Source organism: Pleurodeles waltl, chromosome 4_1 (genome assembly GCF_031143425.1).
Source record: "Pleurodeles waltl isolate 20211129_DDA chromosome 4_1, aPleWal1.hap1.20221129, whole genome shotgun sequence".
NCBI lineage: Eukaryota > Metazoa > Chordata > Amphibia > Caudata > Salamandridae > Pleurodeles > Pleurodeles waltl.
Genome location: NC_090442.1, coordinates 733,554,842 through 733,569,326, shown reverse-complemented (window position 1 = coordinate 733,569,326; position 14,485 = coordinate 733,554,842). Strand labels below are relative to the sequence as shown.

The 14,485-nt window shown below is 43.5% G+C and overlaps 1 protein-coding gene across 1 annotated transcript in view; it reads right to left on the bottom strand.

The window, feature by feature from the left end:
* LOC138288093 (collagen alpha-1(VII) chain-like) overlaps nucleotides 1-14,485 on the bottom strand; it is a 963,348-nt gene that overhangs the window by 421,039 nt on the left and 527,824 nt on the right. The window contains exons 59-60 of the mRNA XM_069229319.1: nucleotides 2,524-2,595; nucleotides 2,209-2,244 (exon numbers count right to left, since the gene is read on the bottom strand). Of these exons, the coding sequence (XP_069085420.1) occupies nucleotides 2,209-2,244; nucleotides 2,524-2,595 (108 nt within the window). The remainder of the gene's footprint in view (nucleotides 1-2,208; nucleotides 2,245-2,523; nucleotides 2,596-14,485) is intronic.

Genomic DNA, 14,485 nt, shown 5'->3' with positions numbered 1-14,485 from the left:
TAACTGCTTTGTCTGGCCCTACATATTTTTCAGTTTAATTAACAAGCATTTGTGCAATTTCAGATTGTGCTGATTAGACATTTATGAGCATTTTTGCGATTTCAGAATTTAATGATTTTGCATAAAATGTCATTTCGACAGAACCAGTGTTCTATGTGCCATGTGATACCCATGTTCTGCGAAATACAGGGTTATGCCACTGTTGTTTAGTGTTGTGTATATCAACGGGCTTACTCTTTTGTGGGTGGGTGCACGTCCCTCCCTAAACCCTCACTTACCCATACCCAGTATCTTTCCCTTTAGTCATAAGCAATCATTTCCAAACCACTTCCATCTGTCCCTCCCACATGTACTACTAAAATGTATACTTACATGTGCAGAGACCCTGCAGTCGGAGAAAACCTCTCAGCACAGATAAAAATATGAGTGGCAGAACCTCTGCACATAAGTTTGTGAATTTCATTTTGCAATATGTTTAGTAGTGCTAACGTAGTACTACTAAACCTATTGCAAAGTGCAGTGTGTGAACAGTGTAATTAGTTTCACCCTAAAATATGTCTATATTACTTAGTTTGAAAACTGAGCATAATTTATCTTGTTTTTAACTATATTTTATATACAATGCAAAGCTAATTGTTCAACTTCATGGAATTAAGATCAGGTGACTCTGATTCACAACAGCAAGAAAGTGTTAATGATCAAGAGTTAAGCAACTTTACAAATACTTCTGTCTATTAGTATTCTTCACATGGCTACAAGAATGGAATCTGAACTCATGCTTGGCACAGTCCAAGTCCACTCTGTTATTTATTAAGAGCAAAGAAGGTCAGGGAATGGTTTTAATCCTAGGCATGGTTCAGCCAAAGCCATTGTATATGCCCACACCTCAGCAGTCAAAATGAACTTAGGTACTTCCACAGCCTACTAGCATTTTTGTAAGGTTTGTAGTTTGCTGTGCTTGAAAGTCATGAAATGTCTAATGGAGAACATGTGTTTAGAAGGCATGATTCCAGATTATTCTTATAAGAATACTGTCTGACATAAATATGTCCTAATAATCACTCCATTGGAGGTACTAGTAGAAAATTGATATCCAAATTGTATACTTGGAACACAATGTTAATATGAGAGGATATTTCTGACAACAATATCCCGACATCCACCTACTTAGAACTGTCCAGAGGTGATATGGAGAGATGTCATCATGATGGAGTTTGATCCATCTTTGAGGGGCAGATGGCAGACTGGGTCAGGTGACTGAGATGACATTTTGGTGGAACGAGACAAACTCCACTGTGCACCTTTTGGTGCGAGTGAGCCTGGAGTAGTCCCGATCAAATTCCATATTTGGAACTGATGTATGGGCAAAATTCTGCATGTCATCAACTCACAGGCTTAATTCCCCTGGGATGGAGCACTAAGCTGATTGCGCCTGGTATTGACATAGTTGTAATAGATTTTGAATGAGTGTCATTTTTACTAGGTGGCCTATACATTAACGGTCATTTTATGGACTGTGAAAGAGTTAGTTGAATTGTTGCTAGAGAACATTCACAGTATGTAAACAGTGGTTGAATTTTACAAGGTGTTAAGGGTCAGTGTGTTACTATAATCAGGGCAAAATCTCGTGCCCCCTCCCTCTGTTCTCTCACAGTGTAAAAACCTGTAGCCAGCTACAATATTGGTAGGAAAAGGACCACATGATAGATGGAAACCATAATTCATGCAAAAGGGACCTCCCAGATGAACCATGTGTATTAAGCAAGTGCACATGGCATCCTGTAGCTAATGGCATGTAACAGTACAAAATCCTTAGCTTATGCTTTTTGCTGTATGGTCATTGGTGTGTAGCTCATAAAGAAGATGCAAATAAGTACATGTTGTGGAGGAAGTAAAGGCCTTGGCAACCAGACATGAAATCAGCACATCCCTTCATGCACACCATTGCCAGGGGAAAGTAGGATTCGTAGGTCCCCATCATGTTTTGCTCGGGAGAGAAGAAAGGCAGGATCACCTACTGCTCCACAATCTCTGAACCCTTGTGTTGTTCCACTTACTGTACAGGAACAAAGGTGAACAAGGGTTGAATCTGCCCAATAATGGAAGTATCACCCCTTGAGGATTTCATGAATATTATCAGTCTATCCTATGACCTCAGATTTAATCTTGAGCAACCTGTGGATAATATGTGAGGCAACTACTGCTTACACTTTCATTTGGTTCTCCCTTCTGTCCAGGCTCACCCTAAACAAGAAAAGAGAGAAACACAGTGGATTTAGTCATGGATGTGGTTTGTTATGTTGCATTCATCAAAGAAGGGTTTTAATTATTTAATTACTAAGGGCCTGATTTAGAGTTTGGTGGATGGGTTACTCTGGCACAAACGTGACAGATATCCCGTCGCTGTATGATGATTTCTGAAGAATATTATGGAGGGCAGGATATCCATCGCATTTGTGATGGAGTAACCCCATCCGCCAAACTCTTAATCAGGCCCTTTGTCACAAATTCTGCATGCCTGACCTTAGGTCCAACAAGTCCAGGTTTGCCATCCTTCCCATCAAGACCATTCTTGCCTGGTGTCCCGGGGGTACCCTGCAATAGAAGAAAAGAAAAAAGTGCCCAAAATAGAAAACTGTTAGGGTACAAATACTATGTCCACCGCATTAATGTTATGTAATTGGATTTCCATGGTCAGTGGGCAGGTCTACTGGGACGAACACCTCCCCACACTGAATCTCTGCTCAAAAGGGGCATGAAAACAATTTACCATTAAGCAGCAGATTCAAAGACAGTGTGATAATGTCACGCAAAACCGCACTTTGACAGATTCAACAGTTTGCAAAACATTGCATTACAGTGCTGATTGTGTGCAGGTGCCATCAGATTTTGCATGGGAGACATTAAGCATTAAATCTGATCATGTTAGCCGTAAGCAAGATGGACTTAAATACCTAATTGTCACATTCCTCTGAAACAGGGGATTCATTTGTAATTGGACATTTGTTCTGGAACAAGAAAGACATTGACGTAGTTCTGAGCACAAGCAATATAAAACAGATGTAGGCAAAGGGAGGCTGGTTTTGAGTTAACAAATCATAAAAGGTCTGGCTTTGATCCAAGGAACAATATGAATGATTTCCCCTCCAAGAATGGACTCTATGCACGTGCATTTAACCCTAAATGTACTTTCTTTGAGAAATGACACACATGAGTCATTTGAGCATTAAGACATGAGATACAAAGCCTTTAGATAATTAGGTGATTATCTTTGGGGAACAAATGCTAACTATTCAGTGCTGATGTGGAGGACTCCAGGACACCAGTAGGGTCAGAACAGATCTGATCTCTCGTGGTGGGCTTGTGCAGAGGTGGTGGTGGAAGCCTTTTGTTGCTGTGAGTCATTGGGGTTGTCTTGGTCCCCATAAAATGGCAGGCAACCTTCAGCCAGGGTGTAAGAAGGACAACATTGTCCATGCTGCACCCCTTTATTTTTTAGATGCCATGTGGTGACCTGATCCTTCCTAACAAAAGCCGGACTGCCATCCCTCTGAAACCATCTCTAGTTAATCCTGTACTACATTAGAGGACATGTTGGAAGCAATAACGTCTGCCTACTTTTTATTATTTGTCTTTTACTGTTATTTTGACACATCTTTTCTACATGCCTTAGAAACATATTCTTGTGCAACACATTGTTTTTTTCTAATCTTACTGTGGAATTAAGTTTTTGTTATATAACCTACAAACTATTCTCATGTAAACTGCTGTATGTGGCAATAAGCAATAGTTTCCTTTCCAGAAATAACATGTGAGTGATTCACGTTTCCATAAGGTAACTATAACTCTTCCATCAAGGAGGTATCTTTGGAGCTTAGGCAGTAGTTTATGCATTCATAATGACGACTTGTCCACCTAATCTTCTCAGGTTGCATCCAAATGAAGGCAACAGTAGTTAGTAGAAGCATGCAGAAAGTTGAAAATGTATTTCGTTGATGAATGCAGTTGAAGTTAGAGAATGATCTTTGGGCCTTTCACTTTTCCTGTTTGTTAATAACAACTTCTAATAAGCTGCACCATCCATGTGGCTATCAGACTGTTTGCAAAGGCATTGTCTCCAGCTGAATGTACATGGGCATGGGACAAGTGTTTTGTCAATGTTACATACGTTGATAGTTCTACTGAGGTATTAACACAAGGCTCTTGAGGTATCTAAGTAGAAATGTATTTGTGGGTGTGGTTAAGTGCAGTGTTTAATGTTCCAGGGGTATTCTATGCACGTAGGATTATTATATGTCTTGTAACACGCACTTCACGAATGAACAGTGTGGCTTCCAGACCTCGGCCAGTGAGCTGTTGAGATACGCACTAAATGGATGTGTCGCGTTGTGGGCAAACGTTTCGCATGGAATAAACAAGTTGTTGAACTTACTTTGTCTACTGGCTCCTTCAATTTGACCACATACCATATTGGCGATGTTTTGGGATTTATTTTTCTGCTCTCCCACATTTGTACAACATTGTGGCAGGCTGCTGATCTTGGCCAACATTTGGACAACATCACAGCAGACTCATGGTCTTCGCCTGGCTCTCTGCTTCTCCGAACCGCTGTATATGGCTGTCTGCACAGGATTTCTATACTGGGCAATGAGGAGGTACTTTTTGGCTTTGGAGGTGTGCCTTATGTGCATTGTTTGATTGGCTCATGTGTACCTCACCGAGCCTTTGTGGAGGGCATATTTCAATTGGCTCATGCATGCTGTCATTTGATTGGCTCATTCGTGCCTCACTGAGCCCTTGTGGAGCCTTCCAACTGTTAGCGTTCGCTGCCTCGCTTCCTACTGCTGGCCAAGCCTCTCTTTCAACTCTCCCTTCCTGAGTCAGCTGGCGGCCATCATGAATTGGGCCTGCATGGCAAAATCCAGCACAAAAAACTGTGATATTCCCAAATTTTTACTTGGAGGACATATTTAATTATTTTCTCATCAGTAACAGCAGCAGTCACAATTTCATGCAAGTTTCCAATTTCATGCAAGGTTTCATGATGTATGAAATCCTGAATCAAATTCTGATACATAAGTAAGGTACTTTTCAGGCATTATTTTCTTGAACTGTGTCACTTATTTCCATGTTTTTGAAGTACTGTTGGCTATTGAGACTGTTTATTTATACTGCATTCTTTGTAATTATTTTGCTACTGCACATTTCGTCATGACCACTCCACAGCAGAATACACAGCCATCTCCCTTTCTAGCTCAACCTGGGAAACCACTCAAAAAGTGGAGTCAGTGGTTTAGGTTTGAAAACCATCTTGTTGCCGTAGACGCTAAGGAGTACAGTCCTGTGCGCAAATTTGCCTTGTTGTTTGGTAGCCTGGGTCATGCAGCACAACAAGTTTTTGACAGTTTACCACTGTACCCGCACCATCTGGAGATGGTCAAAGGAAGATTTATCTGGAGGCTACTGCTAGGCTGCACAAACAATTCTCAGATGAGCCTAACATCATGCTCGAACGTCATAGCTTCTGCAGGGGAAAACAACAACCCGAAGCGACTGTGGAGAAATATGTGTCAGCTACAACTTGCAAGTTTGGCACTAACCTTGACACGCACATCTGTGACCAATTTGTATTTAACTGTTACTCAAGGAAGATTCAAGAGAGACTTTTGAGTTGCAGGAATCCAACCTTGGGTGAAGTAGTTGGCTTAGCCAAATGCATAGATTGGTCTCCCCTTTCATCCATAACCTAGCGTCAACGTGGTAGTTCCTAATGATGATAATTCAGAGTCTATATGTGCTGTTAACACAAAAGGAAAGCTATTCAAAAGCACTGGCAAACAGGTTTTTGGCTCTTGCCACAGATGCGGGTCACAAAACTCACCTCAGCAATTTCCCCAGCTGTCTGGCTATTGGAAAAAAGTTTATGTTATGTAAACAAATTGGGTTAATAGTGTATGTAAGAGCGCTAAACAACCAATGAAGATTGGCAACGTTGATGTGGATGAAGTTTTGTGTTAAACAATGTTGTTCTCACCTGTTAAAGGCCCTACGTGTGAAGCTCACATTGATAACGTGTTACTAATGATCATGGCTGATTCTGAATCACCCATCACCATTCTGAGAGACACCACATTTCAAGAAGTTTGGGGCACTAATTGCATTTTGCTTCCCACAGATGTTAACCCCAAGGCGTTTGGGGAAAAGGATATTGATATGCTTAGTTACTTCAAGGCCAACGTTTCCTGTCTGGGTAGAGAGACATAAACTAAAGTTTTGTTGCGATTAACGTCAGAAATAACATAGAGTGGCAGGACCTTGCCAAAATGGGTTTATACCTAGTCCCAGGTTCTGACAACCCTGTAATGGTTTATAATGTTCTAGTTTCATTTGCTAGTAACGTTCAAGAATCTGTTGATAATGTATTGGTTGATTTCAAGCCACTATTTGATAACCATGAGGACAAAGTCAAGGGGTTTGAACATCAAATTAAATTAGTCCCTAATGTGCAACATATAGCTCACAAGGTTTGCCCAGTGCTGCTGAGTATAAGAAAAGAGCTTAAGAAAACACATGATTTATTATCTCTAGGTATTATCCAGCCTACGGATTCTTCTCAGTGGGTGGCACCCATCGTGGTGGGACACAAAATGTCAGGTGAGGTTAGACTAATTGCTGACTTGCGTACCCTTAATAACAACATCGTAGTGGATTGCCACCCTAAAATCCATGACCTTTTACCCAGCTTGGTTGGAGCTAAGTGGTTCTCCACAAATGATCTAAGGTCCCCTTACCATCAGGTTGCATTGAGCACTGATTTACAGGATTAAACACCATTTGTGACTCCTTACTGGGAATATAAATTTCTCAGATTGCCCTTCGGTCTGGCGTCTGCGGCCAGCGTATTCCAAAAATCCTATGGCTAATTTCTATGGGGACATTGCTGGTGTGCAGGTGTACTAAGAGGACAACTTGCTTTTCACAAAAGACTTGACTGAACGTAACAAAATTTTGAGAAAGGTTTTATCAATGTTAATGCAATGTGGCATGACGATAAGATTAGATAAATGTAAATTTGCCACTAATGAAATTGAATATCTTGGGCTTATTGTATCATGTGATAGTATAAAACGTAAACTGTCACTCATTAAAGCGATCAAAGAAGCAAAGGCGCTGGTGGACAAAGATGCATTGAGATCTTTCCTGGGGCTTGCTGAATACCATGCACGTTTTGTCCCAGGGTATGCACAGGCTGGTGAGTCTATGAGAACGTTACTAAGAATGGGACAGAAATTCATACGGTCAGATGAACTGGAGAAATACTTTGATAATGTCAAAAATCTAGTGCGGCAGTTAGTGAAACTTACACCTGAACAAGTGAATATAATGTGTAAGAGGAAAATCTATGTTCAAAATGCTGACTGGGCACATTGGCTACAACCCATAAGAACTCAGTGTGATTCTGACAATGGTCAGAAGGAAACCTTGCATGTGCTGGTGGGAAGTCTCTGGAGTGTGTTGCATTGGCAAGAGATCATTTGGGTATAGTTCTGTGCGTACCCACAACAGGTTCTCAAAAGATTTGATTAATTTGTACTCTCATAATTCTTATATGGTATGGTCGCTGGATTGTTATATAACAAACGCTAAACGAACAAGCAGTGTGGATTGCAGACAGCACCAGTGGGCTGTTGAGGTCCACACTGGTTCGACGTGTTGTGTTGTGGACAAACATTTCATATGGAATACACCAGTTAAACTTACTTTATCTACTGGACCCTTTAATTTTACCAAATAACAGTGGGTGAAGGGAAGTATGGAACTAGTTATGTAATCATCCAAGTCACATGAAAAGCTGATATCAACTTTGGTAAAATCCTGACATGTGATTGCTACTACCTTATTGCGAGAATTTGCAATCAACAGCTTATCCATTGCAATCCTGCAGTGCACTCATCTGTTTTCCTGGTGCACTAGCAATCAGGAATGCCATGTCTTCACAATAACTGATGTCTCATTTGTATATAGTTTGATATGGTGGTGCCAATGACTGTGTTAATATAATACTTAATTTCATATTGGGTTGCTGCACTTTGTGAACCCTTGCAAGAAACAATTTACCTGTCACATCCAGAACATGAATGTCTTTCCTACTATCTTTAAGTGGGATGGAAGACTGCGATATGCAGCTGATCAGATTATTTATTGAAACCTGTATGATGAAGGGCCTTCTTCTGACTCGACCCGAGACTTATGAAAACATGGATTCCTTTTTTAGCACTAGCACAATTTTTAAGTTGATGATAATAGTGTCCATTTGTGTTTTAAGATCACTCCTAGCATTAACTGCAAGCTATTGATGAACCAATGTGTGGGAAATGCAGAAATAGTACTGAAGAAGCCAGTGAAAATACCATGTGTGTGCAATATTCCTCTTTACTCATACAGAACTGCATATCTGGTGCAAAGACAGAGAAGACATGTAATGCAAATAATTTTGTATTTGTGTTTGCCCCTGATATTTTGCAAGGGTGTAAAACTTCCCCTAAGTATAACGAATATCAATATATGTGTATGAAGGAGCATTTTCACTTCCTGGCATAATTGTCAAGGTGAATATTTAAAAGGCCAAAGTCTATGCTGTCAGGAGCCATGTAGCTAAATTCAATCTACATGAATTATGGTGCTTCTTCTTACCTCCTCATCAGAAGCTTCCCGAGTGTGGATACCTATAGCTTCATGAGTTGGAAAACTACTGCTACTACCTCAGACAAGTTGACATAATTAAACTCATGTAATGTTAGATTCCTCCTTGTGGCGAATCGTTTGTTGAATGTCAATAGGCAAACACTGCACTGGGTAATGTCCCCAGCCAGCACCTCAACAGAGGATGTTGATACCTGAGTGTGGCACTATCAACATTTTGCTAGTTGGTGTATGGACTAAAGACCTAGCTCAGCTGTTTCCCATCTTTATCAAAAACCTTTCTTTCATGCCCAATGTTCCACAAGTGGACCTATGCACCAATAGAAAACAACAGGGAATAAAAATCAAGCCCCTTTTCTTATAAATTCTACATTTGCTTGAACTTTGGAATGAGCAGAGCCCCATAGCCCATGAACAGATTCTTATACAGACAATGACAATGCTTATATACATATTCTCATTTACCCAATGGCACGATGCTGAGCTGAGAGCAACCACTGCAAGGCCAAGGTTAGTGATCCACCTCTGAAGTTCTCCGCAGCCATGGAATCTGTTTTTTGACTATGACCGATTCCAGTGGTATGAAGGTGGTCAGAATATATCATGGAAGATTTATTTCTAATTTCCCCTGCCCAGCCAGCTGCTCAACCATTTCCAAAAACAGGATACAACTCTACTGTGACATCATCACAGGTTCTCCATCCAGCACTGTGTACATTGCATGTACTGATGGCACTGATAATACATCAGTTCAGGGCTGTTTCTAAGTTCATATCACACCAAAGTTTCAGAAGAATATTTCAAGCAAGCTTGTAAGGAAATGCCTCCTTGGCATGGTTACCCCCTGACTTTTTGCCTTTGCTGATGCTATGTTTTGAATTGAAAGTGTGCTGAGGCCTGCTAACCAGGCCCCAGCACCAGTATTCTTTCCCTAACCTGTACTTTTGATTCCACAATTGGCACACCCTGGCATCCAGATAAGTCCCTTGTAACTGGTACCTCTGGTACCAAGGGCCCTGATGCCAGGGAAGGTCTCTAAGGGCTGCAGCATGTATTATGCCACCCTAAGAGACCCCTCACTCAGCACAGACACCCTGCTTACCAGCTTGTGTGTGCTAGTGAGAACAAAATGAGTAAGTCGACATGGCACTCCCCTCAGGGTGCCATGCCAGCCTCTCACTGCCTATGCAGTATAGGTAAGACACCCCTCTAGCAGGCCTTACAGCCCTAAGGCAGGGTGCACTATACCATAGGTGAGGGTACCAGTGCATGAGCACTGTGCCCCTACAGTGTCTAAGCAAAACCTTAGACATTGTAAGTGCAGGGTAGCCATAAGAGTATATGGTCTGAGTGTCTGTTTTACACGAACTCCACAGCACCATAATGGCTACACTGAAAACTGGGAAGTTTGGTATCAAACTTCTCAGCACAATAAATGCACACTGATGCCAGTGTACATTTTATTGTAAAATACACCACAGAGGGCACCTTAGAGGTGCCCCCTGAAACTTAACCGACTATCTGTGTAGGCTGACTGGTTCCAGCAGCCTGCCACACTAGAGACATGTTGCTGGCCCCATGAGGAGAGTGCCTTTGTCACTCTGAGGCCAGTAACAAAGCCTGCACTGGGTGGAGATGCTAACAACTCCCCCAGGCAGGAGCTGTAACACCTGGCGGTGAGCCTCAAAGGCTCACCCCTTTGTCACAGCCCAGCAGGGCACTCCAGCTTAGTGGAGTTGCCCGCCCCCTCCGGCCACGGCCCCCACTTTTGGCGGAAAGGCTGGAGGGAACAAAGAAAGCAACAAGGAGGAGTCACTGGCCAGTCAGGACAGCCCCTAAGGTGTCCTGAGCTGAGGTGACTCTAACTTTTAGAAATCCTCCATCTTGCAGATGGAGGATTCCCCCAATAGGATTAGGGATGTGACCCCCTCCCCTTGGGAGGAGGCACAAAGAGGGTGTACTCACCCTCAGGGCCAGTAGCCATTGGCTACTAACCCCCCAGACCTAAACACGCCCTTAAATTTAGTATTTAAGGGCTCCCCTGAACCTAAGAATTTAGATTCCTGCAACAACAAGAAGAAGGACTGCCTAGCTGAAAACCCCTGCAGAGGAAGACCCGAAGACAACTACTGCCTTGGCTCCAGAAACTCACCGGCCTGTCTCCTGCCTTCCAAAGAACTCTGCTCCAGCGACGCCTTCCAAAGGGACCAGCGACCTCTGAATCCTCTGAGGACTGCCCTGCTTCGACGACGACAAGAAACTCCCGAGGACAGCGGACCTGCTCCAAAAAGACTGCAACTTTATCCAAAGGAGCAGCTTTAAAGACCCCTGCAATCTCCCCGCAAGAAGCGTGAGACTTGCAACACTGTACCCGGCGACCCCGACTCGGCTGGTGGAGAACCAACACCTCAGGGAGGACCCCCGGACTACTCTACGACTGTGAGTACCAAAACCTGTCCCCCCTGAGCCCCCACAGCGCCCCCTGCAGAGGGAATCCCGAGGCTTCCCCTGACCGCGACTCTCTGAAACCTAAGTCCCGACGCCTGGAAAAGACCCTGCACCCGCAGCCCCCAGGACCTGAAGGACCGGACTTTCACTGCAGAAGTGACCCCCAGGAGTCCCTCTCCCTTGCCCAAGTGGAGGTTTCCCCGAGGAAGCCCCCCCTTGCCTGCCTGCAGCGCTGAAGAGATCCCTTGATCTCTCATTGACTTCCATTGCGAACCCGACGCTTGTTCTAACACTGCACCCGGCCGCCCCCGCGCCGCTGAGGGTGAAATTTCTGTGTGGGCTTGTGTCCCCCCCGGTGCCCTACAAAACCCCCCTGGTCTGCCCTCCGAAGACGCGGGTACTTACCTGCTGGCAGACTGGAACCGGGGCACCCCCTTCTCTCCATTGAAGCCTATGCGTTTTGGGCACCACTTTGAACTCTGCACCTGACCGGCCCTGAGCTGCTGGTGTGGTAACTTTGGGGTTGCTCTGAACCCCCAACGGTGGGCTACCTTGGACCAAGAACTGAACCCTGTAAGTGTCTTACTTACCTGGTAAAACTAACAAAAACTTACCTCCCCCAGGAACTGTGAAAATTGCACTGTGTCCACTTTTGAAATAGCTATTTGTGAATAACTTGAAAAGTATAGATGCAATTGAAATGATTCAAAGTTCCTAATGTACTTACCTGCAATACCTTTCAAACAAGATATTACATGTTAAATTTGAACCTGTGGTTCTTAAAATAAACTAAGAAAATATATTTTTCTATACAAAACCTATTGGCTGGATTTGTCTCTGAGTGTGTGTACCTCATTTATTGTCTATGTGTATGTACAACAAATGCTTAACACTACTCCTTGGATAAGCCTACTGCTCGACCACACTACCACAAAATAGAGCATTAGTATTATCTCTTTTTACCACTATTTTACCTCTAAGTGGAACCCTTGGACTCTGTGCATGCTATTCCTTACTTTGAAATAGCACATACAGAGCCAACTTCCTACATTGGCGGATCAGCGGTGGGGTACAAGACTTTGCATTTGCTGGACTACTCAGCCAATACCTGATCACACGACAAATTCCAAAATTGTCATTAGAAATTGATTTTTGTAATTTGAAAAGTTTTCTAAATTCTTTAAAGTCCTGCTAGGGCCTTGTGTTAGTCCCTGTTAGCATTTCTTTTAGAGTTTAAAAGTTTGTAAAAGTTTGAATTAGATTCTAGAACTAGTTTTAGATTCTTAAAAAGTATTCCAACTTTTAGAAGCATAATGTCTAGCACAGATGTGAATGTGGTGGAACTCGACACACACCTTACCTCCATCTCCAGATGAGAGAGCTAAGGTCACTCTGTAACATAAGAAAAATAACAATGGGCTCCAGACCTACCAAAGCACAGCTCCAGGAGCTGTTGGCAGAGTATGATAGAGCCAACCCCTCTGTGGGCAACACAGAGGATGAAGATAGTGACTTGGAGGGAAATTCCCCCCCTCCAGTCCTACTTAGGGAGAACAGGGCTTCTCAAGCCCTGACTCCACAAATCATAGTCAGAGATGCTGGTTCCCTCACAGGAGGGACCAACAACTCTGAAATCACTGAGGATAACTCCAGTGAAGAGGACATCCAGTTAGCCAGGATGGCCAAAAGATTGGCTTTGGAAAGACAGATCCTAGCCATAGAAAGGGAAAGACAAGAGATGGGCCTAGGACCCATCAATGGTGGCAGCAACATAACTAGGGTCAGAGATTCTCCTGACATGTTGAAAATCCCCAAAGGGATTGTAACTAAATATGAAGATGGTGATGACATCACCAAATGGTTCACAACTTTTGAGAGGGCTTGTGAAACCAGAAAAGTGAACAAATCTCACTGGGGTGCTCTCCTTTGGGAAATGTTCACAGGAAAGTGTAGGGATAGACTCCTCACACTCTCTAAAAAAGATGCAGAATCTTATGACCTCATGAAGGGTACCCTGATTGAGGGCTTTGGATTCTCCACTGAGGAGTATAGGATTAGATTCAGGGGGGCTCAAAAATCCTCGAGCCAGACCTGGGTTGACTTTGTAGACTACTCAGTAAAAACACTAGATGGTTGGATTCAAGGAAATGGTGTAAATGATTATGATGGGCTGTACAATTTATTTGTGAAAGAACACCTATTAAGTAATTGTTTCAATGATAAACTGCATCAGCATCTGGTGGACCTAGGACCAATTTCTCCCCAAGAATTGGGAAAGAAGGCGGACCATTGGGTCAAGACTTGGGTGTCCAAAACTTCCACAGGGGGTGACCAAAAGAAAGGGGTCACAAAACCTCCCCAGGGGAAAGGTGGTGAGACAGCCAAAAATAAAAATAGTAAAGAGTCTTCTACAGGCCCCCAAAAACCTGCACAGGAGGGTGGGCCCAGAGCCTCTTCACAAAACAATCCTGGGTACAAGGGTAAAAACTTTGATCCCAAAAAGGCCTGGTGTCGAAACTGTAGTCAGTCTGGACACCAAACTGGAGACAAGGCCTGTCCCAAGAAAGATACCACTTCTAACTCCCATCCAGCTAAAACTGGAATGGCCAGTCTCCAAGTGGGATCAACAGTGTGCCCAGAGCAAATCAGGTGTCACACTGAAGCTACATTAGTCTCTGAGGGTGGGGTGGATTTAGCCACACTGGCTGCCTGGCCCCCTAACATGCAAAAATACAGGCAGCAGCTCTTAATTAATGGGACAAGTGTAGAGGGCCTGAGGGATACAGGTGCCAGTGTCACTATGGTGACAGAGAAACTGGTTTCCCCTGGCCAATACCTGACTGGACAAACTTATCCAGTCACCAACGCTGACAATCAGACTAAAGTACATCCCATGGCTATGGTAACTTTAGAGTGGGGAGGGGTCAATGGCCTGAAACAGGTGGTGGTCTCCTCAAATATCCCAGTAGACTGTTTGCTTGGAAATGACCTGGAGTCCTCAGCATGGGCTGAGGTAGAACTGAAAACCCATGCAGCCATGCTGGGTATCCCTGAACTGGTGTGTGTCAAGACTAGGGCACAATGCAAGGCACAGGGTGAAAAAGTAGAGCTGGAGTCTGGAAAAATGGCCCAGCCTACCAAGAGAAAAGGAAAGTCAGCTGGGAAACCAGCTGCAACACAACACCAAAAAGAGAACCTCTCTTCTCAGGAAGAAGTTCTGCCCTCTGAGGGAACTGAGCCTATGGAGCTGGAACCTTATCAGGTTGAGCTCTTGGGCCCAGGGGGACCCTCAAGGGAAGAGTTGTGTAAGGGACAAGAAACCTGTCCCTCTCTT